Below are 27,575 nucleotides of genomic sequence, written 5' to 3'. Positions count from 1 at the left end.
ACAACGGTGTTTACCTGCCCCTCAACAATTTCTACAACTCGTCCACATCTACTAGTCATCATTTTATCGATTCCCACTCACCTAGACAAATCCATTCATTGTTTTTTGATGCAGATGATGATGATGATATTGGTACACATGCACATGATTATATTGATACACATGCACACGGCGATGATGTATGTGGTATTAATGTGTGGTTGTTAGATCATGTGGACATGATCTTGGGGACAAGCATGGCACTATGCATCATGGGTGAAGATACGCATATTATGTCTACCTATCGGGATCATTTGGATGCATTAGACAATCATGAATGTCTATTAGAGGATCATGAGCATGAGTATGTGATTAGTGATGCATCCATTGGTGATACTTCACATGGGTTCATGAGATACCTCTGAGCATATGTTGGAACATGAGGAGCATAGGCCTAAGTTTCTTGTGTTAGATGTGTTAGGCTACTCTTTTACATGTGGAGGTTTTCAAGATTTTTCCGCTACTCCTACTTCTCATAGCTTTTTTGGCAATGTTCGTGTGGATATAGTTCGTGTTTGAGCAGTTAGGCATTGTACATGAGGGTAGTGATGACTTTGTTGCGGTGAGACCTCGTAAGAGAGACAAGATTATGCACATGGATCAAATCTTTATTGAATCATATGATGTGGATCTTGAGAGTTTCATAATTGATTCAAGCATCTTCTTGGATCCAATGATGATGGAGATTAACTTATCATGGGATGTGGATCATGTAGGGACACCATTGATGGTTATAGACCATACTTGTGAGGATGACCTTAGAGACTTTGAGGATGCCATGGTTAGTGACTTAATGGATGATACCACTTATTTCTCATGTGTGGATGCATTGTCAATATTTAGTGATGATTATGCTTATGATGATCCTATTGCTCATGCTTTTACTTTGAATGGACATACACATATAGATGATATTATACACAAGGGTATGGATCATGCTCATACATATGATGATATAGTAGACCATGTCTTGGATGGTTTGAGTGATGCTACATGGAATGGTGACATTGGTTTGCATGATGTTAGCTGTGGGTTACAACTTGTATGTAGGAACACCCAAGAGCAATTGTCTATCCATGCTTGGTGATAAGAGGGGGGTAGATGGTGTCAATTAGCTACATGGCTTCACAAGGGTGGAAACAAATCCCCAAACTAGACACATGCCAAATCTTGAATCAATTTGAGTAAGTAATGCCATTTTTCTAAGATGTTCAAACATGTTGAGAAGCCATGTTTCTCCAGATGCATTCCCTTGTAAAACATTCTTCACATGGCAGAAAGAAGGCCTTAACAGTGTCAAAATCAAATGTAGGTGAGTTTATATCAACTTGAACTAGCCTTGTGCCAAATATCGAATTCTTTGGACACTGTAGGGTATGTGTTGTCGACCAGGCTATTGTTCGAGGCTGATTTGCACTAGTTTGTGGTGCTGATTGTTGGTACCCAAGTTTGTGGGCAAGTGTTTGCTAAGTTTTGTGGAAAATCCGGTGCAAGACTACACCCGCGCCTTGGTATGTTTGTATCAGTTTTTTCATGTGAATAAAGCAGTTCCTATGGGGGGCTAGCCATACTAGCTCAATGATGTGTTCTTTTTGGTGTTGTTTATGGTTCTTCTCCTGCATCCTAAAGATTGTTTCAATAATGTGATGTTTGTTGATGTCCCGAGTGTTCTGGGGTTTGTTTTTGTTCATTTGCCTCCCATGGATGTCTACAAGATCCTATGTCCTTTGGAGCATAGACATTTGTCTTCAGATACATTATAATATGTCACTTGGGATGTATGATATATGTTCATGTGGAATGTCATTCAGATACACATCATGGTTTTGGCCTACAAGGTGATTTATTTGTGCCAAGACCATTTGACATTCCCACCATGAGTTAATGGGTTTATTTGGTGGATACCTTGGATGCTAGATTCACATTATAGTCACGAGGATGGGCTTGTGAGCTTTCCCTTTGACCTGGGATCTATTATTCTATGCAAGCTCTTACTTTCTTCCACTATTCATGAGCACCATTACATATTCGTTTCAAGAATCCATGACATATACTATGGTTATCCATTTGACCCTCGCGAATACATGGTTAGCTTCATCATCGACATTGGTTCCCAACATTTTCCATTCGACTTCGCCTTGGAGTTTGCATGGCTTGGATTTCCCTTCAGTCCAAGCAGCTCCATGGTTAGCCTCATCTTTGATAGTACACTCCTATTCTGCCTTGGGACTATTACTATTAAAGGCACTAGCCCTATAATTATTGTACCTTTTGACATCTTCTTGAATCTTATGATCTTTATCTTGTTGGAGTTATCAGCTTCTTGCATAAGCCTTCACGGATTTCTTCATGAACCTATGGCAACTCTAGGCATTGAGGTGCAAGCTGTGTGGACTCCAATCCTTGAGTCTAGTTGTGAGAACTCCAATCATTGAGTTCTACCCTATCCCTAGATCCCTTGCATTGTATTTTCCAATGCACACTTTGAACCACAAATGGCTTAAAGGCTTGTTTAGAAATATGTGGAAAATAAGAAGGCACGCGAACTCAAAATGCCATGAAATTAACATAGTGCTCCTCGTGAGGATGCATCGACACACCGCAAAAGAGTTTTTAAAGACATTTTTAATCATATAAACCAAAAAAAAGGCAAAGAATTGTTGTAAAACTCTTGTGTATGAGGAGACATGTAAAAGAGTATATATTGAATGAATTAAAAAAAATACAAAAATTTCTACGCACGTAAAATTGTTTTCTGACCTACTTTATCTAAAAAATAAGGGGGTTTCAAAGAAAAACTAAAGAGTTAATACCTTTCTATGAAAAATTTCGTAATGACGACCACGAACATATGCATTTTTTTTCCTCTACTATCCTACATTTAGGGTACTTACACTAGAAGTCATTTATAAGACCTTGTAGTCATAGAGAAACCCTTTTTCTTAAAGTACTTTAAGGAAAATGGCTATTTTCCTATAAGACTATTGTCAAGACCCTTTCATGAGCCTTCACAATTTTCTTTGGTGAGGCATCCAATATAGTTTATCCACTTTACTCTTATCCAAACATTTCATATACATTTCTCACATTTTTCTCTCTATCTACACCCCTAAGTTAGTTTCTTGCAAAGTATCAACAACTGTCATAAATTTGACAATATACTCGAGCATTCTCAATGTGTGGCTTTCATAGGCATCATATCATATACACATTTTTTTTGGGGTAGTTTTGCAACTTTTAGTAACGCTAATGCAAATTCGAGCCATTATATATTTAAACCCTTATTTTCCATTGCCAATTTCACATTTGCAAGAACACATTGTATCTTCCTAAGCCACAAAGCTGATATGGTAGTTATGACATGGCACCTCACTCAATCTACCGAGAGTGTGGCGTGACACCCACAACAATCTTCCTATAAATAAATAAATAAAACCCACATTTTTACTCAAAAAAACTATCATTTTAAGTTTCCAACACTTGAAGATTGATTTTATTGGTTACCAACAATGTCAAAATGTTAAGAGATTGTCTTGGTCTAGATTTCATCAGCTTTTGATGCTCAAAAGAGTTAAAATGAGCTAGAAGTTAGCAAAATCAAGTAATGTAGGCAAAAGAGAGAAGATAGATAATTTTTAAGTTCATGGAAGGCGAAGATATGGCTCATAGCACCAATATAAAGCGGAGATCATGGAATCCCTCATCTTGAATTGGTTCCTTTTTCAAATATAAACCAAACTACCTAAAGGTTGACATGCTTGTCACAATCTTGTACACATCCCCCTTGCATGAAGCTTTTCTAATTTCTCAACTTTCCGAGCATCTTTGACCTTTTCTATTTTGTTTTCAATACTCCTTAAGCTACACTAAAGTGAGTTTCTTTGAGATCCAAGGGGTGATACTGTAAAGTCCCTCCCCAAATCTACCCTAAACATAGATGAAAACAAATTAATATAAAGCCAAATCATGAGGTAGCGGGCTAGCTCACCTCCCAACCACAATTGACATCCACCTATCTCCCCAAGCCAAGGCTAGGGCTCCTACACAATCCCATAGGCCCATGTCTAACTTTGGCATCCCATACCATCGAAACCTGACCCAAGGCCTTCGTCCTTCTAACCTATGTACTCGATGTGAATCGCATGAGCATGTCTACTCTCCTTGTCCAAGCCGGAGCTTCAACGGTGCATCTGTGTTTCATAACAACCCACGCCCTCACTTATATAGTGATACATATGCCATAATTAGCTAACCTACTATAAACAACCATTAAGCCTATTTTATCAATCCACGAACCCTAGCCAAGTATCTACCTGCTAACCCCTAATCTCAAGGCCTTCTAACCTCGTTGGATTAGATCCCTAATCCAATAGATTAGTGTCCAAGTACAACATACTTCCTCTCTTCAAGCATTTACTCTTAAATGAAATTAGGAAAGTGTTTCTTCAAACTAGTGGTTGCCGACTCCCAAGTTGAATCCTCCTATGCCCTATCTTTCCATTTTATCTTACACTTGGGAATCAACTTGTTCCCAAGTTGCCTGCCACACTCACACATGGCATGACTCCTAAGTCTCGGTCTAGTTCGTGCTCATGTGCCTTGTTGACCACAAGTGAGGCAATGACTCTCCTTAATGTAGTAAAGTGTGCTCCGCTTTGTTTGATTTCTTTTAATTGAGATTGTCCCGTAGGCTCTATTGGAGTCTTTGAACTCTTTCCACGCTTAAAATTTTGTTTATGTTGGAATCTTGCTTGGTATGTCAATGAGGGTTGGGGTTTCTCAGGTTGTTTCTTTCACCTCATTCTCATAAAAAATCTTAGTATATTGGATGGCATCATGCAATTTTTTGCTTTGATTGTTCCTGATGTGGAGTTGATAATCCATCAGGGAATCAATCCATAAAGAATCTCAAAATGGTAATAGGATTTATGTGAGTTGCCCAAGCCTCAATGGTGTTGGTAAGGTTCAAAATATGTTGTTCAAGCAAGGTCATCCTTGCGTCGAAGTTTGCTTTAGTGACCAAGGTATCCGCCATCATGTAATCATCTTGATGATCGTCGTTTAGATGAACATTCTTATCCATCCCACGATCGTTATGTGCTTCATCAACCATGATAATCCCAATTGATCTGCTCTTGCTCGAGGAAAACTCACATGTCGAATATGCTACTATTCATGGTGTCAGGATGGAGCATGTGCAAAGAGAGGAATAAAGGATCAAATATGTTAATATTCATGGTGCCATGGCTATGGCTTTGGTGGATGGAGGATAGCCATGGTGAGAGTGTGTGTGTGTGGAGAGAGAGAGAAGAGAAGACAAAGCTCAAGAGAGAGAGATTACACATTTCAAATGATACTCCATGTTATTAGAGAACCTCCCTAATACATGCTTTTATAGGCATCGAGCCTTATCTTTTGACCTAGACTTTAATAAGGGCTATTCACACCCATAGAGGGAGGGTGTTCACACCAACCAACTCCATAAGTTCGAAATACCCAACACCCCCTTCGGAGTGATGGAGGTGAAGCCTGGAAAATCGTCAATACTCTCTATACTCCAACATTAGCACAGAAAGGAGACATGTTCCCCGCTACTGAATCATAGACTCGTGAGCATGGCTCAAAGGCATAAAAAGCATGGCTCAAAGGCTCATGTAGTATGGCTCAGTGCAAAGGATTCAAAGGTCTCAAGTCTTGCCTAAGAAGACACACACAACCTACATCAGCATACCAAAACAAACCCCCCTTGCATTCAGTAGGAGAGCATTACAAAAAGAAACACGAAATATTCAAAGTTCTGGGGACTTTCCGAGCATAGAACCCATGACTCAAACATAATAGGGACTAGGAGGCCCAATCATAATCTTCCTCCTTAAGAGAAAGATTCTCCATTGCCAATATTCACCCACCGAATCCTAGCAACCGCATCCAAATTACCCTTCTGATTTCCATGTCAATCTTGCGTAACTATGTCTACTGTAGGGTAACTACCTCCATAAGGATTTTCTTGTGCAACCTCTTATTGCTTTTCTGTGCATGCAACGTAGGGGTTTTTCGTGCAGCAGCTTGCACTTCGTTTTACGAAAAGAGAAACAATGAGAGAAATACTTGGAATCCTGATATCTACACCTATCACACTGTGTTAGGAGGGTTGAAACCAACTGTAAAGTCCTTCCCAAAATTTACCCTGAACACAGCTGAAGACACGAGTAGTATAAAACCAAATCATGAGGTAGCAGGCCAACTCACCTCCCAACCACAGCCAACATCCCACTGATCTCCCTCGAGCCAAGGCTAGGATTCTTGCACAATCCCATAGACCCATGTCTACTTTTGGTGTCCCATACCGGAGGGCCTTCGACATGCAGCCTACGTACTCGCCATGTGCATGGCATGAGCATGTCTACTCTCCTAGTCCAAGGCATACCTTGAGTGGTGGTCCATCTGCACAAATGTGTCTTGTAGTAATCCAAGCCCTCACTTATATAGTGATAACTACACCATAAATAGCTCATGTAAGGTCTCCGCATACAACGCCCAAGGATTATCTGACCTACCTCGAACCACTCCCAAATCTGTCTAATTGTCGCGTGCTTGCTTAGTATCGATGGCCCCAACCTAGTGTCCCATACCGCTAGGCCAAAATATCTACCTTGTAGCTCCATGGCCGCGATATCTTGCACGCTTCCTTAGTAGCCCTAGGTCACTGCGTCGAGATCTTTTGCGCTTCCTTGGTAGCCCCATGCCACCACGTCATTACTTGACCTCTTGTGTATAATAAGTAATCCCAAGGTCACTTATATAGTAATAAGTATTATTGTCCCATGCTTTATTATTAGCTTTCGTGCTTTATTTACGAGCTTTTAGCCATTATTATTAGCCCTATGCTATTAATTATAAGCTTTTAACCAATCTAGACCTACTTTTGCTAGCACCCTTAGCCCGCGTGTGAACCCTCCAAGTCGCCATGTCCTAACTAAGCCTTATCCCTATTCTTGGGTTAATCCTTGCCCTGATCTTGGGTTAGCACACCCCCCTAGCCCTAATCCTAGGCTTGTGAAGACATAACATACTTCCCCCCTTCTGTGAAGACAAGACTATGTAAGAGAATCCCCGGATCCGAACATCCATCACATAACATCTACTCAAGTCTACTGCCTCTTACATAGGCTAGTGTAAGACTCTTGTAGACTCTGCTATAAAGATCCTTTTGCTTACTGTCAATCCAGCTCTCATCCAAGAGCTGAATCCCAACAGGACATCTACAACGTGCAACAAGCTCTACACACGAAATCGTGTGTGCTTACTTGGAGAAAAGTAGTGGTAAAAAGGAATCGGGTTAGATGCCGGAAAGAAGTGAAAGGTCAAAGACTGGATTTTAGGGTGGATGAGAGGCACGTAGCTTTGGGAGACCCAAGGCATAGTGATGTTGCATGTCAAGCATGCAAAGCTTGCAAGTATAGGCAAAAAAGAAGAGCAAAGTTGGATTAATAGTGTATGGAGTGTTTTTTTTTAAATCTTGCTTTAATTTCGTGCTTTAAAGGCTTAAAATAAAAGCCCCCCACTTTTAACACAAGAAAAAGCCAACATGTTTTTTTAATTAAAAACAAATCCACACCACCCATTAATATTCACAGCCTCTCTTGCTTTTTATAGCTGCCCAACTGCCCAACTTCTTCGTATGTTTCGTATGTGCATACACCCAACTCCCACTTTCTGCCATCTTGTGTGCCGCCCATCTGTACCATGCCTGGCCCATGTAAGGGAGTCACCCCCACACATGCTGCCTGCCCACAAGTTGCACACACATGCTGGGTGTCCACAACTCCACCATAGCCGCACATACAGTGAGCTAAAAGCACGCAACATGTTGCCTCCTCTCACTTCAAGCACTTACACATAGGTTGTTCTTCCCTCCTTACACCACCCACATCCACTCATGTCTTGCCCTAATACTCAGCCACCTTCTCTCCCCCTCTTAGATGACTAAAGAACTCTTTGCAAAGACCCTAAATCAGCCCCAAATTTTTCATAAACCACAACATAGAGATGGCAATTTGGCATCTGCAGGAGTTGTTCATAGTCCAACCTTAGGAGACAAGATAGCCACAGTTTCCATGGCAAAAAGCACCCTAGGGTTAACCTGGCAAAAAACTCCCCGCACAGAAACACAGAAAAAGCACCAAAAAGCATCAGTGCTTCCCTCATCCTTCTTCTCATGGTGAGGCGACAGAAGGCTCTGCACCTGCCAACACCAAGCACATAGCCTTCCTCCTTTAGCGTCTGCTTTTTCGTCCAGGGCATCCTTTCTTGGAGTTTTCATGGCTTTTCTTGCCAAAAGCAACCAGCAAAGGCACTTTCTTGTGCACTTCCCGCATCAACTCATCAATCCCCCGTATCCATGGCTTCTCTCCGCATCAGATATTGGCTCTAATACCAATGTAAGTTCTTCGCAGACCATGCCCAAGGATTATCTGACCTAGAACTGAAACCCTAACGAGGTTTCATATACCCAACATCATACGCATCGCATGACCGCGATGGTTGTGGCTAGTGACTCACAACCCAACCGTAGGTTGTGTACCTCGAACCACCCCGAGCCTGAGGTCTAATTTTTGCGAGCCTACTTGGTCCTAACGGTCCCAACCTAATGTCCCATACCATTAGGCCAAACCACCCACCTTGCAACTCCTTGGCCACGAGATCCTGTATGCTTCCTTGGTAGCCCCAAGCCACCCACCTAGCTATTATTGGCCCTTGCTTTATTTATTAGCTTTCCTACTTTATTTATAAGATTTTAGCCATTATTAGCCCTAGGCTATTAAATATAAGCTTTTAGCCAATCTAGATCTCTTTATACTAACGCCCTTAGCCCACGTGTGAACCTTGCACGTCCCTTCACTGTAGCTAAGCCTTAACCCTAATCTTGCGTTGATCTTAACCCTAGTCTTGGGTTAGCACACATCCCTGGTCCTAATCCCCCAAGCTTGTCGAGATGTAACAGCTAACCTGCTACAAACAGCCATTAAGCTTGTTTTATCAATCCAAGAACCCTTGCCAAGTATCTACGTGCTAATTCCTAATCTCAAGGCTTGCTAACCAACTAGACTAGGTCCCTAATCCGTAGGTTAGTGTCTAGGTACATAACAGATACCCTTCAGATTCCTAGATTGCTTATTAAGGATTGAGTTTCCTTTCTTTTTTTTCTCTAGTGTCGAATTTGTGTTTCTAGAATAACGTACAATATGGTTATTTTAAAGATCTAACTTGTGTGTTGTGAAGCCCGTTGAAGCCAGTGTGGACAAACGAAGCTGTGACCCAGGCTCAACTCGAGGTTCAGGTTCTTGTGATGCCATTAACATGGCACATTCTTCAAGCTCTTGTGCTCCAAGGTGTTGGTCAGACCAGCCATGTGCATAATGGACCAGCATGGAACGTCCTTCAATGGCTGCTACTGGGCAGTTGGAAGTCGGCGCTTGGCTGAACTATAGTTTGGTGAACTGAGTGCATACAAGGAATAGACTCCAACAGATCTTGCACATGCATGATATCAAACCCCCTATGATTTTGGATGATGGGGTGTGCCCGGGCCCCTGCCGACCAGAGAGAAGGCATAACCTACTCAAGATAGAGATCAGATGAACCTTTTAACATCACAATCAAAACACGCACAAAAATAGAGGAAGGGGGGGGGGTGGGGGTGCCTAGAGTGAGAGATATTTATATATGTTTGTTTTTGTGAAAGGCCAAAAAGGCCAACAAGACCAAAAATGTAGTGTGTGATACAATCTGTTATAAAAGATGCCTAAAACAACAAATGATATAAATTCAATGACTTATAAACCAAAAAAGCACTATGATCTACCAGGCGGTTTTGGACATGCTCCTCTGCCACGGCTACAACCTCACTCTATGTTTAAGGAATAGGGTTACCAGCAAACGATCTCATCGTTTGAGGGCCTAGAGGTTGAACACTCCACGTGACCACGAACCATATAGACGATCCTCACCTGCCCTGGCTGACATGGTTGTACTCTCCTCTAGAGTCTTCGTGATCTCCTTGGGATTATAGATGCAGCTCCAAAATTTCTCGAGACAAGTCTCAATCCAAGCTCTGATTGGGCGCTAGTCTCATTTTTCTCCCTCTATTTATGTTGATCCCCAAGAAGAAAGTAGTAAGAAGTGTTTGGTTGCTGTCTCTTCACATGCAACTGTGTTTTTTTGAAGAGTCGCTCCCTATACCTACAAAACTCACATGCACTACGTGTGCGTGCACATGTACACACAAACACAGACATACACAGAGGGGGATCGGGGGATGCAAGCTATCGAGCACGTGCTACAAAATCACTGCTGACAAGAGCATTCCATCCGTGCTAAAATTTTCGAACCCACGCACGTGCATGCACACAACACACGGGAGTTTGGGCCATGCAAGCTATTGAGAATGTGCTACAAAATAAATCACTGCTGAAAAGAACATTCCATCCTTGTTATGAAAGTTTCAAAGTGTTGCAGTTTTAGCCCCTCTATGAAGAAAATAACTTTTGTTCTCCTCCATTTTCTCACACAGCGAGTACATGTTCTAAAAAATGATATACTAGTGATCTTATTGATTGTCCGACCCAAGAGACTTCTAATGATTGAAAATTACAATCTACACTAGCATCTTCCTTCGCTTTTAAATGGAATACCCAAAGGTGTGTAAAGCAAGGAGGAATTTGATCAACACTATGTTTTTATATCAGGATCATTATGAAAGGTGAAAGACATATTCCGGTACCTTTTGAAAATTGAATTTGGCCCCAAGTACATGTCAAAAAGAGCTTGACAAAGTATTGAAGAGTGAATCACTCCACGCACTCTGATATGATAGGCATGAAATAGTCAACAAATTAAAAATTTTCAAACCAGCAGACAGAAAATAAAAAGTGACAAATAAAAAAAGCAAAAGCTTAAAAAAAAAGTTTTTTCCAGAAAAGAGACTTCTATTGAGAAAATAGAATCATACAAAGGGAGATCTCAAACCAAAAGGTAAGGAGATCTTAACCAATCGGGGGCACTATACTGCCATAAAAGCCCCATAGGTGTGGAGGAGAAGAAAATACCGTGGTTCCACTCTCATAAATCTGTTGCATTTTGTCTACACAGCTCGACAAGATCCCTAAATGTGGGCCCAAGTGGGTGGACAATGTCACTCCATATACTGCAAATACAGTGGGTGTCATAAACCTGAATACCCTTGAAGGAACCTGAACACCCTTGAAGGCCTCTGAGCATCTGGTCTTCCAGATATACAATGTCGTGATACTAGCAATAATCTCCCAGGTGGTGTTAAATTTTAATACTCAACCAAGGTGGTGTGTATCGTAATTGGGGGATATCCTGAAGCAAACATCTCTGAGCTATCCCCTGCGGACAAGTACAACAGGATCTGCTCCCTTGCCCTCAAAAAGAAGATGTGTGCCAGACTGAGTCAACCATGCAACAGCAACACAAGGAATATAGAGAGCATCACAACTCAATCTGCCCTATAGATACCCAGATCCTCTTTGCTCCTCTGCACTCCCATAAGCAAAGAGACATTGTCTCGGATGGAGTTGGGCATCTAGGACAAGAAGGGCCCATGCCAAAAATAGATCTATATGGGTTGGTGGGAAACCCACCATGTAGAAACAGCCAGCAGAAGTAGGATATCTGGCTCCTCCTGTATACGAGTGCCAGAGTCTCTGTTAGAATCTCCTCTGAATGGGGGGTTTAATGTTTTGCAGTCACTGACCCAAAATCCAACAAACTTATGCTAATTTATAAAGACCCCTGCTGCTCGACAAAACTCTTCCAAGGCAGTGTGAAATGAGCAGACATGAGTGGGATGCCTCATGAAACATCAATGTATCATCAGCCAACACAGAGTCCAAAAGCTCCTCCTTCCTGTGCAATGGCAATCTCAATCTAGACACACTGGCACTGGAGCGAAGGAAATGCTCAAAGTTTCTGCAACAATGAGATACAACATGGGAGCTAAGGAGAAGCCCTGCCGTACAGAGCGACATCTGGAAGCACTCACCTTGACCTCCACAAGCAAGCACAACGTTGTGAGCCTCCCAATAAAGGCAAGAGACACTTCTGATCCAATCTTGAGAAAATCCCATGTGTTGGCGAAGGCATGGAGCACTATCCTCCCTCAGGGGATCTGGATAATGCGCTCATGTTTATCTACCAGCCTTACTACTCATGGTAGGTAAAATCCTAGCCATCCCGAAGGCTTCACTTGCTCAAAGTCATCATCGCCAACCAACTCCATGTCATTGCTCCCAGATGACGTCATGGATTACTGTCCACTGACACCATATATCTCTGGTGCACACGAAACCTGTGTGCTAACTTGGAGAAAAGCAGTGACAGAAAGGTGACAGGTTATGAGCTCAAAAGAAGTGATAGGTTAGAACAAAAGCATTTAGGGTGAATGAGAGGGATGAGAAGAAGTTTGCAGCTTCTGGAGACCAAGAGCTTGGAGATGGTGTATGTAGATCTTGCACAACCTGTATATATGAGTCAACAAGAAGGGTGAGACAAAATTTATACGGGTATTGAGTTTAAAAATGCACCCTTGCTTTAGTTTTGTGCTTTTTAAAAGATGAAGCTTACAATTCAGCCCCTTTGTGCTTTAGAAGCTCACTTATGCTTTTATTAACCCCATGCTGTTCCCTATTTTAATCATCACGTCTCTTTTAGCTTTTCTTTGCCAAACAGCCCCTGAAATCCCTATGTGCGCATCTAGCCCATCCAAGCTGTTTTTTAAGCACTTAATTATTATTTTTAGCTTGTTATCATTAGCACCACAAGCCATACTTGGCACAGCCACTTCCTTGCGCACAAAGTTGTGCTTTCCTGGCGCATCAAGTTGGCTGCCCATGCCATCTACCTGACCTGTGCGATCTGCCCGAGCTCTTGCCTACACTGCCCATACTTCTGACCACTGCCTATGGTGCTGCACACGCACTACTCTACTGCTTGGTCTGAGCCTGTTGCGACACTACTGCCCTGGCCTACACATACTGCTTTGCTCAGCCGACCTGCATAGTTGGCCCCTTATGCGCTGGCTTTGGGCCATAGCGCTGTGCTTCAGGCTACTGTCCGCCCCCTCTCCTCCAGTGACACAGCTACATACACGTTGCTTTTCTGCCTGTCCTTGTTTGTCAACCACATAGGGCAAAAGCAAGGGGCAAAAACTACGTTTGTGAGGGATTCTCAGCCTGCATGATGTTGCTTTTTTTATCTTCTCTCCTACCCTATGCACATCCATGCTCAGGGCTCTTGCTTTTCCTCGTCTCTCCCACATCGATGTGGGGAAACCAGGCAGCAAGAGAGTATTGTCTTGTACATCCTCCATGCCTAGGGTTCTAGCACTTGTTAGATCCTGGTTCTCATACCAATGTAAGGTCTCCACACACCACGCCCAAGGATTATCACGCCTAGAACTGAAACCCTAATGAGGCTGCATGGACCTAACATCGTATGCATTGCATGACCACGATAGATTGTGGCTAGTGACTCACCACCCAACCATAGGTTCAATGCCTCGAACCATCCCCGAGCCTTAGGTCTAATTGCTGCGAAAACCTACTTGGTGCCGATGGCCCAAACCTAGTGTCCCATACCACTAGGCCGAACCACCCACCTTGCAACTCCATGGCCACGAGGTCTTGCACGCCCGTGGTAGCCCTCCTATCTACCATGTGGATACCTCAATAACTCGTAAGTGCCTCCAAGGTCACTTATTGCTATTATTGGCTCTTGCTTTATTTATAAACTTTCTTGCTTTATTTATAAGCTTCTAACCATTATTAGCCCTAGGCTATTAACTATAAGCTCTTAGCCAATCTAGACCTCATTCCGCTAGCGCTCTTAGCCCTCATGTGAACCCTCCAGGTCCCCACGCCCCAGCTAAGCCCTTAACCCTAATCTTGGATTAACCATAACCCTAATTCTAGGTTAGTACACGTCCCTAGCCCTAACCCTAGGCATGTCGGGACGTAACATTGCCCAAGGGAGAGTCCATGATGGCATTCCAAAAACTAATTCTTTCTCCTCTGAAGTTAGGAGCATACGCATTCAACGCACCAATTTTCAATCCACCCTGCATAAGTATAATCCACTGGTGTTGTGGCACGCATAATAACTCCACGACCAACCATATAAGGAATAAATGCAACTGTCACTTAAGTACATACTCCACCTTGAGTTCCATCTACAGCAAACCAAAAAGTGTTCCCAAATAAAAGCTTGCCAGATCTAGTGTACTCACTGGCATGAAACTTTCTCCTCCACGAGCAAATATCGATGGGACCATCCGTAGCTGCAGGGTGAAGCTGCTTCCTGATGATTTGCTTTTGGCGGCCAAGAAAGACACCACCAAGGCCCTACACATTCCATGAGACAAGTCTCATGGTAAAGAGGCAAAAAACATGGCGCCAAATCTAGTTCGGTGCCTCTCATAGGTTTGCATTGCCCCTACAAGGGCAGAAAGTTATCTAGGGATGGCAATCAAGGAGCATAAAACATCATCGTCAACATGGACATCATCACCAAGATGCTGCAAGGGGTGTACATCTGACTCATCTACCTAGAAACTCTGTTGTACACCCTCATGCAATTAATCCCTATGTAATACATCCTGCTGAAAGGGTGATGTGTCAACAACCACACGTCTCCCACTATAATGGGTAATCATTGGTGGATCGGGAGTGGGTGCACGTCCGTTGTCTCGTCTATAAACTCAAACACGCGGAGGTTTGGGAGCAACAGGGGCTTAAGAGATTGGGCAGGTTGGACGGTTGTTGTACATCCCCATGCAATACATTCCCATACAAAAAATTCCTATGTAATACATCTTGTTGCGAAGGTGATCCGTCAACATCCGCAGCTCTCCCACTATAATGGGATCATACGTTATCATCAAGTGGATCAAGAGTGGGTGCATGTCTGTCAACCCGTCTATAAACCCAAACAAGCCAAGGTTTGGGAGCAATGACGTTGACAGAAATTTGTGGTAGGGCTCTCAATGCCTCTCTATAGCTCCTCTGCCTCTTTGATCTCAAAAGTATTGTGCTTTAAACCCTCCCAACCTACCTAGCATATACTGATCCATCAACATACTTGAGCATCAAAATCTACTAAAATCATTAGGAGCACCACCCTTGAAAGGGCAAGGGACCCGAACACCAGCAATAATCAACAACCCACAGTTTCCAAGCACCAACACTTGAGGAAAGCATCATGATCCTCTCTTAACAACATCCATTACTATCATAGCATAAACCCTTAACACCCAAGTATGCTCTTTGTTCCTCATTTGGCACTGAATACACATGGTTTTTTATGGTTTTTTGAAAGAAGAACTCATCATCATTTTCATCATGCAAGATCTTCACACAATACCCTCATGCCCATGCTATATATCTTTACAAAATGATAGGATGATGCAATATACACCCAAGGGACAATATTCATCAGACTTGCATAAAGGAAAACAGAAACAAGAGATATATGTCTTCAATGCATGCTGGTAACCCTTCACAGCTCTGGTATGATCTTGACATCATCATCTCAATGGGATAATTCACATTGCCATCAGATGTAGGTGTTGAACTGTGAACTAGACATAGGCTCATCTTTAAATACCAATATCAAAATGGGTTACCTCGTTGATGCTTGGCGTTACCACCATTTGAGGCAAAGATACCTTCACGACCTTCAAAAGCGTTTTTCAGAACTCGATCCTTAGCCCGTGCTTCCTCTTTCTCCTTTGCAGCAACGGCAGCAATCCAATGAAGCAGTACCGTCATACTCTTGAGCTAACTTAACAAGAGAGCATAGCTCTACTCTCAGACATCGGGGGCAGCAAATACAACACACACACTGGCATTCTGCACTCAAAGGACTGCCCAGCACGCTACCAGCTGCAGCTACCTATGATGCTTACATAAGTGGTGTCACCAACTCAACGGAGAGACAGCAGCAGCAAATACAATGAGCACCGACACTCTGGCATCGCCAGCCCCAGCTTCAGCAAGAAAAAAACAAAAGAAAAACACCTCCTACGCTCAGACCTGGCTGCAGCCAACCAAAGGAAAAAAGAAACAACTCATACGGGCTCTGTGCTAGAGGCGGCAAAACCAAACAGAGGACATCACCACACCTTGGGTTCAGAGGGAGCACCCCCAACCCAAAAAAAAACATTGCTCTCTGACTCCTCGTTACCAGCCACTGGCGGCAAAACAAACACACGAGCTCTGAGGCGGCAACTCAACAAGAACACACATACATGCCTCTGCTCTGCGACAGCTATACAAGCAAAAAAAACACGCCCTCGTTTAGTCTGGCACAGATAATCGTGGAGTTGCCGATTCCGCCAGAGGAACTCTTCAAGGCTCTAACAGTATAAAAGGAGAGGCGCTGGTAAACGCGTGCCCACCTCCTCGCTGATCCTTGAGTTGAAATTTTCCTATGTTTAAGCTTTCTACTCCGCCTGTATCGACTCCCTACTGCTCGTCACATGGTTTCCATACTTGATATTGCGCACAAGAGTATGTGAGGCCAAGCCCTTCCTCCATGCATCAGCACATCATGCATGGCCAACTTCTAAAGACATCACTTTGGTGGATAGCCCTTCCATAACAACAGCTGCTTCCTTCTCTGCAAGCACACGACATGCTTGAAGAGCCATCACAAAGGTCCGCTTGTCTAGACCCACACCTTCTTCCTAATGCTACCACATTTTCCATATATGCCCACAAAAGCGTTTCCAACAAATATATCTGCATTAAAGCCTCAGCATGTAGTAACTTGTCACTTTCCAATGACATTGCATTGCTGAGATCAGTGCATTCCACGACAATATATCATGCTGAGACAACCCACTGAACACACAATCTGCTTCAGCAATGCACCAGCAACTGCCATACAGACTCACAAGGGTGTTAACAACAAAGGTACCTGAATCAAAGCCCTGTATTAGGCATCAGCATGTTATGCCTGACCTTTTAAGATAACCATATTATCAAACTCATGATGGGCATCCAAGTGCTATATGAACATGCATCCATATGTACATATGCCAGAAAACCAAACTCAAAAAAACTCCTAACATAGTTTGCCCAACCCCAAGTCTACTAGATCATTTATGACTAGCAGAGAAAAATAAATTGAGACCCATGTCACCACTTTCCTTACATTGACCTGTCACAGCCTCAATTTCATACATGTCATCCTTAAAAATGGTCATCAATCTTGCATAATATTTTTTTAAGCGCAGACCATTTACCCTGGATGGATGTAGAGTTCCATCAAGGTTAGCCAATTGGTAAGTACCATTGTCAAAGCACTCCAACACCATAAAAGGACCCTCCCACTTAACTTGGAACCTTTTCTGAAAGGTGTTGTCTAATTTGCTGTTATACCTTAACACCATGTCACCTTTTTCAATCTCTTTACTTTTGATTTTAGCATTTGTACGCTTCATATTCTCTTCTTGCATTTTCTTACAATGCTCCAAAGCTAGAGATCTATCTAACTAGACCTGTTGTAGATACAAAAGTCTTTCTTTGTATACATCTTTTGGGTCAATCATCAGTTTTTCAAGCATTTTAAGCTAGTAATTCCGCCTCAACAGGCAACAAAGCTTCCTTGCCATATATCAAATGAAAAGGTGTAAATCATGTGCCAGTTTTCACAGATATTCTATAAGTCCACTGAGCACTAGGCAATTCCAGATCCCAATTTTTTCCTTGATGCTGGGTTACCTTTGACGATATCTTCATAAGTTCACCATTCTTTCATTGAGTCCATTACACTGTGGATAGTATGGAGTGGTGTAGTTATGCCTAATCTTCATTTTGGCACATAAGTAACCTATCAATTCTGCTCTGAAATCAGGCCCTTGATCAGAAAGCAACACAAGAGGTACTCCAAATTTGCAACAGATGTCCTCATACACAAATTTTGCAACATCTTTAGCACCTATCTGCTTGACTGCTTTAGCTTCTACCCACCCAGAAAGATAATCCACTGCAGTCAATACATAGCTTTTTCCCCGACTAGTAATAGGTAATGGACCCACAGCATCAATTCCCCATTTTTCAAATACATCATAAGCTATTATGGTTTTCCGAAGCTCGGGTTTAAGTACCTGTTTCCAAATGACTGACATTGTCTGCATGATTTGCACCAGTGGTGTACATCCTTTTGAACACTCGGCCATACATATCCTTCCTGCAAAATTTTATGCAAAGTAATTTTGAATGCAAAATGTCCACCACAAGATCCTTCATGATTTTCCTCAAGGATCTTATACAACTTACAACTCTTCCTTCCATGGCACACGTCTTAAAATCAAATCTGCTCCCCGAATATACATTACATCATCAATAAGTGTGTACCTACTAGCCTTCCTCACAAAACCATACTTTTTAGGCTTCTCAATCTCCTCAGGTATCTTGCCGGTCAACAAAAACTTATCTTCCTTCTCCAAACACTCCCTTCCACAATACAGAGGTACATCAGCTTTGATTACAAAAACCTCATTGATCATACTCTGGGCAGCTTTATGTGTTTCTTCATTTTGGCTACGATCTATATGGCGAATGCTCCATGCTTCAAACTTCTTAAGTAGGCCTCTAATTCTGAAACACATTTCTTTAAGTGAAGTGTTCTTGCTCTTCCATATTCCAAGTACCTGTTTAACAAGAAGCAGAGCATCACCCTTAATACAAAGTCGGCGTACACCATACCTTAAACATATGTGTAATCCAGCCTCCAATGTAGAATACTCAGCCTCATTATTGCTATGTGCATCCACCTTTATGCCTTTCTTACAAAGGAGCTTGTCCTGTGGATCATATAACACAAGACCTCCTAAAGCAGCATCATGACTTTTCCTATAAGAGCCATAAAAAACAAAAGGTGTGCATTCCCAATCTCTATCACATTCTCAACAGTCTTCTTCATAGCCTCTTCTTTGATAAGGAGAGGAGTCTCCTTGTAGGTCAAAAGATCTGCCAAGGTAGCCCTGGTGCTTTCCTCAACAAGGAATGAAAAAGAAAACTCCTATAATTCCACAACCCATTTCATTACTGCCTTTGACATGTCGCTGCCATTGATAAGCTATGGTAAAAATGTGTAGCTTGTTAAGAAAACAAATGGCCGAGGTAGTAGATAATGACGGAACCGTCTGCATGCATATTGTCACGATTGTGACTAACTCTCTTAATCTCTCCTTAATTACTCCTTAATCCCTTATTAAGGGAAAGGATACCTGTGAAGGGTCACACCTTTACACATAGGTCACTATCAAAGGACATGTCTATTCATTAAAGACCCCTAAGTCCAAAGGACATAGATTCAAGAGCCACACCCCTTCCCAGGGATGTGTCTCTTCACTTGTAACCTTTCGGCCTCTATTTAAGAAAGGCCTCTGTCTCAATGCAAACAACTCAGCTTTTCGTTCTCTAATTATCTTTAGTTCTTGTATTCAATTTTAATCATGTCTTAATAGACTAGGAAGTCCTCACAGTGATATGAGAGCAAACAAGCTCCAACCTGTAGGATGCCCACATCCAAAAAACCCTTACCCTAACCCTAAAAATCAAAAACCCTAAATCAGCAAATTAACCTTAGAATTAGGGATAGCAAGAGTTGTATGGAAGAACAGGAGAGAACGCCCCATTTAATTTTGCCCAATTTTGCCAATTTTGCTTGATTAAGCATTTTCCCCCCAATTTTCTCAAACAAAAAAAAAAAGGGTGGAAAGCAGAGACTCACATCACGGTTCCATCCAAATGCTTGAAGGCTGCCCTGTGGAGGTCTTGATAGCACTCCCTTGCGGCTGAATCGTCTCCACGCAAGGGGCGCCACCCATTCCTTTTCTAAAAGCCACAACCTTTCACGTTTTTTTTATGTGACGTTTCACATAATACACAAAGGTTTACCTAGCCTTATAAGTTAAGGCTTAACCCACGTGGCTTTACCCAACGACCCAAGCAGCCGGCAGCCAGCACATCAACGGCAGCCCGACCTGCGTAAAGACGCCCACGGCAGCGACCAGCACTAACTCACCAAAAAAAAAGACACGAAGGGTGGTGGACCAGCGCAACGCACGAGAGAGAAAAAAAACGAAGGAAGACGCCCACAGCAGCGACCAGCACTAACTCAAAAAAAATAAAGGGGGGGAGAACCCACGGCCAGCAACCAGCGCTTTTTTTTTTTAAAGCACATCAACCTGGCGTGCTGTTTTCAACCAGCATCTGTTCGCTCAGCCCGGTTCATGGTCCTTCATTATTCTGTTATCATGGCCTCTACAACTCTCAACGGCGATATTCTCCACATAATTCTGAGGACGTTTATCCATCTTCATTCACGGTGCGCCCCTCTACACCAGAGTATACACCCTTGACACCAGTAGCTGACCCTACCCCTGTACCTTCTTCTCCAGTAGCAGACTCTCGTGCGAGCCCAGTCCCAGAGGATCGCCCTTACTATACTAGATGGCCTATAGCCGCTTCACCAGTACGTAGCCTCTCCTCTCGGGATTTCCAGATGCTGCATCCTCCAGCTGATGGTTCTTACTAGAGCCCAGCGGCGTCATCAACAGCAAAAACCCCACAGTCTCATCACCCTGAAGCCTCTACATCAACATCTTCTCTCATGGCAGAACCTGTTGACATACCAGCCCCTCTGGAATGGAGGCCAGCTTTGCAGCAACTTCACCAGCAGGAGTCTATGGCATCCTTAGCTTCGCAGATCCAGCAACTCCACACGGATCCCCACTCCTACATGAGTTCCGTACCAACAGCAGATGTTTCAACAACAGTACAAGCAGACGCAGACGTCATTCCTTCCGAGGTAGAAGGCAATGACCTTAAAACTCTTTATCGTCTTTTACAAGCCAGTAAAACAAAGAAATTGGAAATTAAACCCCCTGACTCTTATGGTGGTCAACGCAATAAGCGCATCTTAGACCAATGGCTCTACAAACTGCGGTTATACTTTGAAACCATGACCCTTTCTGATTCCAAAAAGGTGATTTTTGCGGTATCCCTCCTCAAAGACACTGCTTTATTGTGGTGGCAACGTCGACAGCACCCCAGAAAATCGGTTACAACGTGGGAAAAATTCGAGCGGGTCCTCCGTAAGCAGTTCATACCTGCCAATGCAGATTTCCAAGCCCGTACTCGCTTACGCCATTTGGACCAACCTGGTTCCTTATCTCCCAGTTCACCAACTTGATACTGGAGATTGACTCTTTGTCCCCAGCGGACGAACTTCATGCCTTCGTTGAAGGTCTTAACCCCACATTGCGTGCCGATGTTCAAAAATATAACCCTGTCGATCTTGCCGATGCCATACGATACACCGAGCGCGTTGCAGACATTAATTCTCGAAATTCGGCCTCTTCCAATCGAGCTAATGCCTTTCAGAAAGCCAATGGATCTCGTATGAACCGAGATAGTCGCAGAGAATCTTCTGGCACTTCTACCTCCCGGCCTAATCCCCAATGGAATAATTCTCAACACCCTCGCCAATCAGAAGGATCGTCCTCTTTTCGGTCCCGACGTTCTCAATCCTTCCAACCACGCAGTTCGGATCGTGGACGGGACCAAGGACATGACCAATCTCGCAATCCTCGTCCTTCCAATGTTCCTTCTGGACAGGATCAACAGAAGACAAGATTGTGCACAATTTGTAATGGACCTCATCGTTGGTTTGAGTGCCCCAAAAGACCAACCCATCGACAGAATTCTAATGCTGAACCCTCCACTTCCGAGCAGAAACCCCTAGTTGTTGACAAAGGAAAGCGTGCAGTTAATCACCATGCTATTGCACATGCTTCAGTGATTACCGCTACTGCCACAGCACAAGCTGCCTCTTCACCGTTGCCCCAGCGGTCTACTCAGGTTTTGGTTCTTCAAGGCTCTATCTCCAATCACCCTATTCAAGTGCTCATTGACAGTGGGTGTTCTCATAACTTTGTGGGAACCACCTTGACTCAGAGATTGAAGATTCGGACTTCTCCAAGTGCTGTTGATTATGAAGTAGAGCTTGCCGATGGTTCCACATCCTTGTGTAACACCGTTGCCAAACACCTCTCCTTTCGAATTCAGCACTATTGTGACAAATTGGATTTCCAAGTCATGAATTTGGCACATTATGATATGATCCTTGGTCAAGAATGGTTATATCAATATGATCCCCTGATCAGTTTCCGGAACCATTCCATACAATTTGCTCAAAATGATATGCTTGTGACACTCGAAGGAATTAGAGACAAACCTTCTCCACCAACCCTTTCAGCTCTTCAAGTGAAACGGTGGGTCTGCAAGAGTGGTTGTTCCTCAGCACTTTTAATGGTCTATTCAGCCAACAATCCTCCCGAGAACATAGATACAAAGGTGATGTACCTCAAGCAACCTTTCTTTGCTCCATACTTGGATCTTTTTCCTCAGGATCTTCCTGCAGTTCTCCCACCTCGGCGACCAGTCGACCATGCTATTGATATCCTTACTGACAATACTCCACCTACTCGTGCTCCATATCGTGTTTCTTTTACGAAATCTCAGGAGATACAACGACAACTTACTGAACTTTTGGAGAAAGAACATATTCGACCAAGCAAAAGCCCTTTTGGAGCTCCAGTACTTTTGGTGAAAAAGAAGGAGAAGTCTATGCACCTTTGCATCGACTATCGTGTCCTTAATAAGTTGACTATCAAGAATAAGTATCCTCTTCCGCGCATTGATGAATTGTTTGACCAATTGCTTCATGCAAAGATCTTCTCCAAAATTGATCTCAAGTCTGGATATCATCAGTTTCGCATTCACAAAGGTGATGAATATAAGACAGCTTTTCGCACAAAATATGGTCATTACGAGTACCTGGTCATGCCATTCGGGTTAACCAATGCCCCTGCAACATTTATGAGTCTGATGAATGATCTTTTTCGTCCTTTTCTGGACAAGTTCGTCATTATCTATCTTGACGACATCCTAGTGTTCAGTCGTAATATGAAAGAACACAAGGCACATCTTAAGATCGTTTTCCAGGTGCTTCGTGAGACAATGCTCTTTATATTAATCCAAGCAAAAGTGAATTCTTCAAGACATCCTTGGAGTACCTTGGACATGTTTCAGCAGATGGTATTTCCATGGATCCAAAGAAAATACACGTTATTGTCAATTGGCCAACTTCCACAAATATCCATGATGTTCATTCTTTTTTGGGACTTGCCAACTTCTATCTCACAAAGGTTCATCGATTTTCTGAAATAGCTGCTCCTCTAACAGAACTTCTAAAGTCCGCTCCTGCATTCAAATGGACTGAAGCTGTAACACAAGCTTTTGAAAATTTAAAGACAACTTTGACAACAACTCCTGTCATGGCTATTCTTGAACCTACTCTCCCCTTTGATGTTTACACGGATGCTTCTGATATTGCCACCGGTGCCGTCTTGATGCAACAAGGATGTGCTATTGCGTTTGACAGTCATAAGCACTCTGCAATTCAAGTAAGATACCCAGTATATGACAAGGAATTTTTAGCTATTGTTCATGCCTATCGTGCATGGAAACATTATCTCCTTGGTGCGGATTCAGTGGTGAAAACAGATCATCATTCTTTGAAATATATCTTCACGCAGCCAGTTATGAATGCTAGGCAAGCGCGTTGGGTCGAATTCTTAGCCAATTTTCATATGACAATTGAGTATGTTCCTGGTCTTACCAATGTGGTTGCGGATGCCCTCAGTCGTATGCCGCCATCTTCGGTCTTGGCTATTTCTACAGTTGAAATGGATATACCTCAAAGTTTCAAGGACCGTTATTCAAAAGATCATGATTTTGGAAATGCATTTCGAATTCTCAATTCTTAGAGTGCAACTCCTTCCGACTTGAAGATTTATGGAGCATATACAATAGTGAATGGTTTATTATATTATCAAGACAGTATTTGAGTACCTCATGATACTCATGTTTGAAGAGTATTGGTGAAAGTCACTTATGCTGCACACCCAAGCATCAACAAGAAATATCGTCTTTTGACCGCTACATACTATTGGCCTCAAATAAAGCAAGATGTTATTAAGTTTGTTATAGCATATCTCTCGTGCCAACGTATGAAAGCTAGCAGATAAGTTCCAGCTGGTCTTCTTCAACTACTTCCAGTTCCCAATGAACGCTGGAAAAGTATTAGTTTGGATTTTATCACTTCATTGCCACATTCTTCTAAAGGCAATACACAAATTCTTGTGGTGGTTGACAAATTTTCTAAAATGGCACATTTCATTCCATGCAAGAAAGCAACCCAGACTTCAAATATTGCAGTACTGTTCATACAGTATATCTTCAAACTTCATGGATTGCCAAAATCTATAGTTTTTGATCGAGATCCAAAGTTTATAGGACATTTTTGGACTTCGATATTAAGTCTCTTGGTACAAATTTACTCTTTAGCTCTGCTTATCATCCACAGACAGATGGACAAACGGAACGAGTTAATCAAATTCTGGAAGAAATGTTGTGTCATTATGTTCAGTCTCGATTAGCTTCATGGAAATAATATTTACTTTTGGTAGAATTTGCTTATAATAATTCTTATCATTCAGCTATTGGAATGACACCTTTTCAAGCAGCTTATGGCCATACTCCTCTTATTCCTGCCAACTTTGTTCTTCAACATAAAGTGGCTTTAGCAGACCAACTCATTCAGGAAATGCAAGATATTTTATTACAGATTAAGGATAAGATGATCAGCATCCAAGAGCAATATCAGCGCACAGCTGATAAGCGTCGTCGTCACATTGAATTTCAAGAAGGAGACTTGGTATTATTATATATTGCTCCTCATCGATACAAGACAGTGAAATCAGTCTTCCCAAAGCTTCGCCCAAGATATTATGGACCCTTTCGTATTATTAAGAAGAACTCATCTCTCAGTTATAAGTTGGAGTTACCACGGTGTTCTTGGGGTAGAATTCATCCAACTTTCCATATTTCTTGGCTAAAGAAGTTTATGGACGGTGATTTTCCAGTTTTAGATATTTTGGATTATGTTCCAGAAATCGAAGATGAACACATACTCTTAATTCCAGAGAAAATTCTTGATGTCAGACAGAAAGAAACACGACATAATGGAGAGATCTTGATGATTCCGACTCTACTTGGCAAAGTGATGAAGACTTACAGGAATATCCTGAACTTCTTCGGGAATTCTTTCAAAGACAACCATCTCTTCTTAGCCAGAGTCTTATTTTAAGTGAGAGGGAATGTCACGATTGTGACTAACACTCTTAATCTCTCCTTAATTACTCCTTAATCCCTTATTAACTGAAAGGACACATGTGAAGGGTCACACCCTTATACATAGGTCACTATCAAAGGACATGTCTATTCATTAAAAGACACACCCCTAAGTCCAAAGGACATAACCATTGATTCAAGAGCCACACCCCTTCCCAAGGATGTGTCTCTTCACTTGTAACCTTTCGGCCTCTATTTAAGAAAGGCCTCTGTCTCAATGTAAACAACTCAGCTTTCCGTTCTCTAATTATCTTTAGTTCTTGTATTCAATTTTAATCATGTCTTAATAGACTAGGAAGTCCTCACACATATACCACACTGGCCATTACAAGCTCTACTTCCGACATGTTCTTTTCTGCCATAGTTTTGACCCTGCTAACACAATAAATTGAGCGCATAAAATGACAACCCTTCCCCTTTTGTAATAACATGGCACCAATAGCATCATCTCCAACAGATGGATTTACATAGAAAACCTGTTCCAAATTAGGAGCCTGCATGGTTGGCATAGCCCCCAAAACTTCCTTGACATTTTGAAAAACTTTTTCACATTCAATAGTCCAATTCAATGGATCATGCTTAGCTGCTTGTTGCAAAGGATAAAGCAATTGTGAAGAAAGAGAATGAACCTGGTTATATACTTCACCTTTTGGATGAATGTGGCAAGCTGTTTGGTATCTCTAGGTGAAGGAAGAAGGATGAGAGACTTCACTTTATCTGAACCAGCTTCGATGTCATTTTCTGAAACCACATGCCCTAAGAGCTTCACTCTTGGTTGTGCAAGGAAGCATTTCTTGGGATTGAGCTGTCCACCACACTCATCATAACGCTCAAAAGCTACAGCCAACTTTTCACAATGATCTTGCCTGGAGCTATATATACAAAAATCATCAATGAAGTCAAACTTACCAAGGAAGGAGATAGTACCCAATTAGCTCTCCTTTGGTAATGAGCAAGACCATTGGTGAGTCCAAAAGGAAGAACTTTGTAGCAGAAGCAACCCCACGGTGTAATGAAAGTGGTTTTCTTTTGATCTTCAGGGGCTATCTTCAGCTGAAAGTAACCAGAAAAACCATCACAGACACTATACCTTTCAAAACCAGGTACTGTGTCGAGAATCTCGTCAAGGAAGGGTAGTGGATAATGATCTTTCTTGGTAGCTGCATTCAAGGGTTTAAAATTCACACAAACCCTCCATCTCCCATCCTTCTTTGGAGTTACCACTACTGGGCTTACCCAATCAGCGGTGTCAACTGGGGTAATGAAGCCTGCTCTAAGAAGCTTGTCCACCTCTTCCTTCAAAACCTACATCTGTTCACGTCCCATCCTTCTAAGCTTTTGCCTTACATGTTTTGCACCCTCCTTCAAATCTATCTTCAATTCCTCACCTTTGAATCCCCTTATTTCCTCGTATGAGGTGATAAAAAGATTAGGGAACTTAGCCAATAATTCCAAAAACTTGTTTTTCTCCATGGAGGATAGATCTGGACTCAATGTCTTCATCAAAAGTTCTTGTTTTTGGCTTGGTTCCACCTTTGGCTGCATATCCTCTTCTATCAACTCATAGGGTCCAAGGGTGTCTTCTTCTTCCACATTAACCTGTGCCACAATTTCATTTTCATCCTTTTCTTTATCTACTAAAAGGAAAGCAACATCCACCTCCCCTTCAATGGTAGAAGAGCTACTAGTTTCTGTTTCAGAATCTGAAGAGCTAGTAGACTCCTCATCACTAGAATCCTGCTCACCTGCATCTTCCAAGAACTTTCTACTATGCATATCAAACAGCTTCCTTTTACCTTTAGAGGTATATAGTACCATGTCTCCAATCTTGCATTGCCCTCACTGCTCGCAACCAAGGTCTTCCAAGAATGATTGGATAGGCTCCTAACCCTGCTGGCATAACATGAAAATCCACAACTGTTTTAACGTCCTAGACCTCCACTTAAAGGGCTTTAACTAAGCCTAAACACTTGACCTTTTGATGGTTGGCCAGACGTATACGAAAACCTGAAACAGTAAGACCAAGCTGCTCCACACAAGAGTGAGTAATGACATATCTGAGCACCACCATCTACATAAGCATGCCCCGTACTTTTTCCTTTATGCCGAACATCTACAACTGGGCAAATATTTGGAAGTTCTTCAATAGAGAGAACCTTCACTAATCCTTTCTCTGGCTTTTCTTCA

The 27,575-nt window shown here is 42.4% G+C and overlaps 1 protein-coding gene across 4 annotated transcripts in view; it reads right to left on the bottom strand.

Moving 5' to 3' along the window:
- Nucleotides 1-10,510: 10,510 nt before the first annotated feature.
- Nucleotides 10,511-27,575, bottom strand: part of LOC147620719 (fatty-acid-binding protein 3, chloroplastic-like) — a 54,662-nt gene continuing 37,597 nt past the window's right edge. Inside the window, exon 8 of one of the 4 annotated variants that reach the window (XM_086824988.1) lies at nt 10,511-10,903. In XM_086824988.1, coding sequence (XP_086681114.1) covers nt 10,771-10,903 — 133 coding nt within the window. In that variant the 3' untranslated portion in view covers nt 10,511-10,770. The other 3 variants (XM_086824990.1, XM_086824987.1, XM_086824989.1) reach the window with 3 other exon arrangements.

Source organism: Cibotium barometz, chromosome 31 (genome assembly GCF_041138505.1).
Source record: "Cibotium barometz isolate CiBa-2024 chromosome 31, ASM4113850v1, whole genome shotgun sequence".
NCBI lineage: Eukaryota > Viridiplantae > Streptophyta > Polypodiopsida > Cyatheales > Cibotiaceae > Cibotium > Cibotium barometz.
This window is presented reverse-complemented; position numbering and strand designations above follow the sequence as displayed.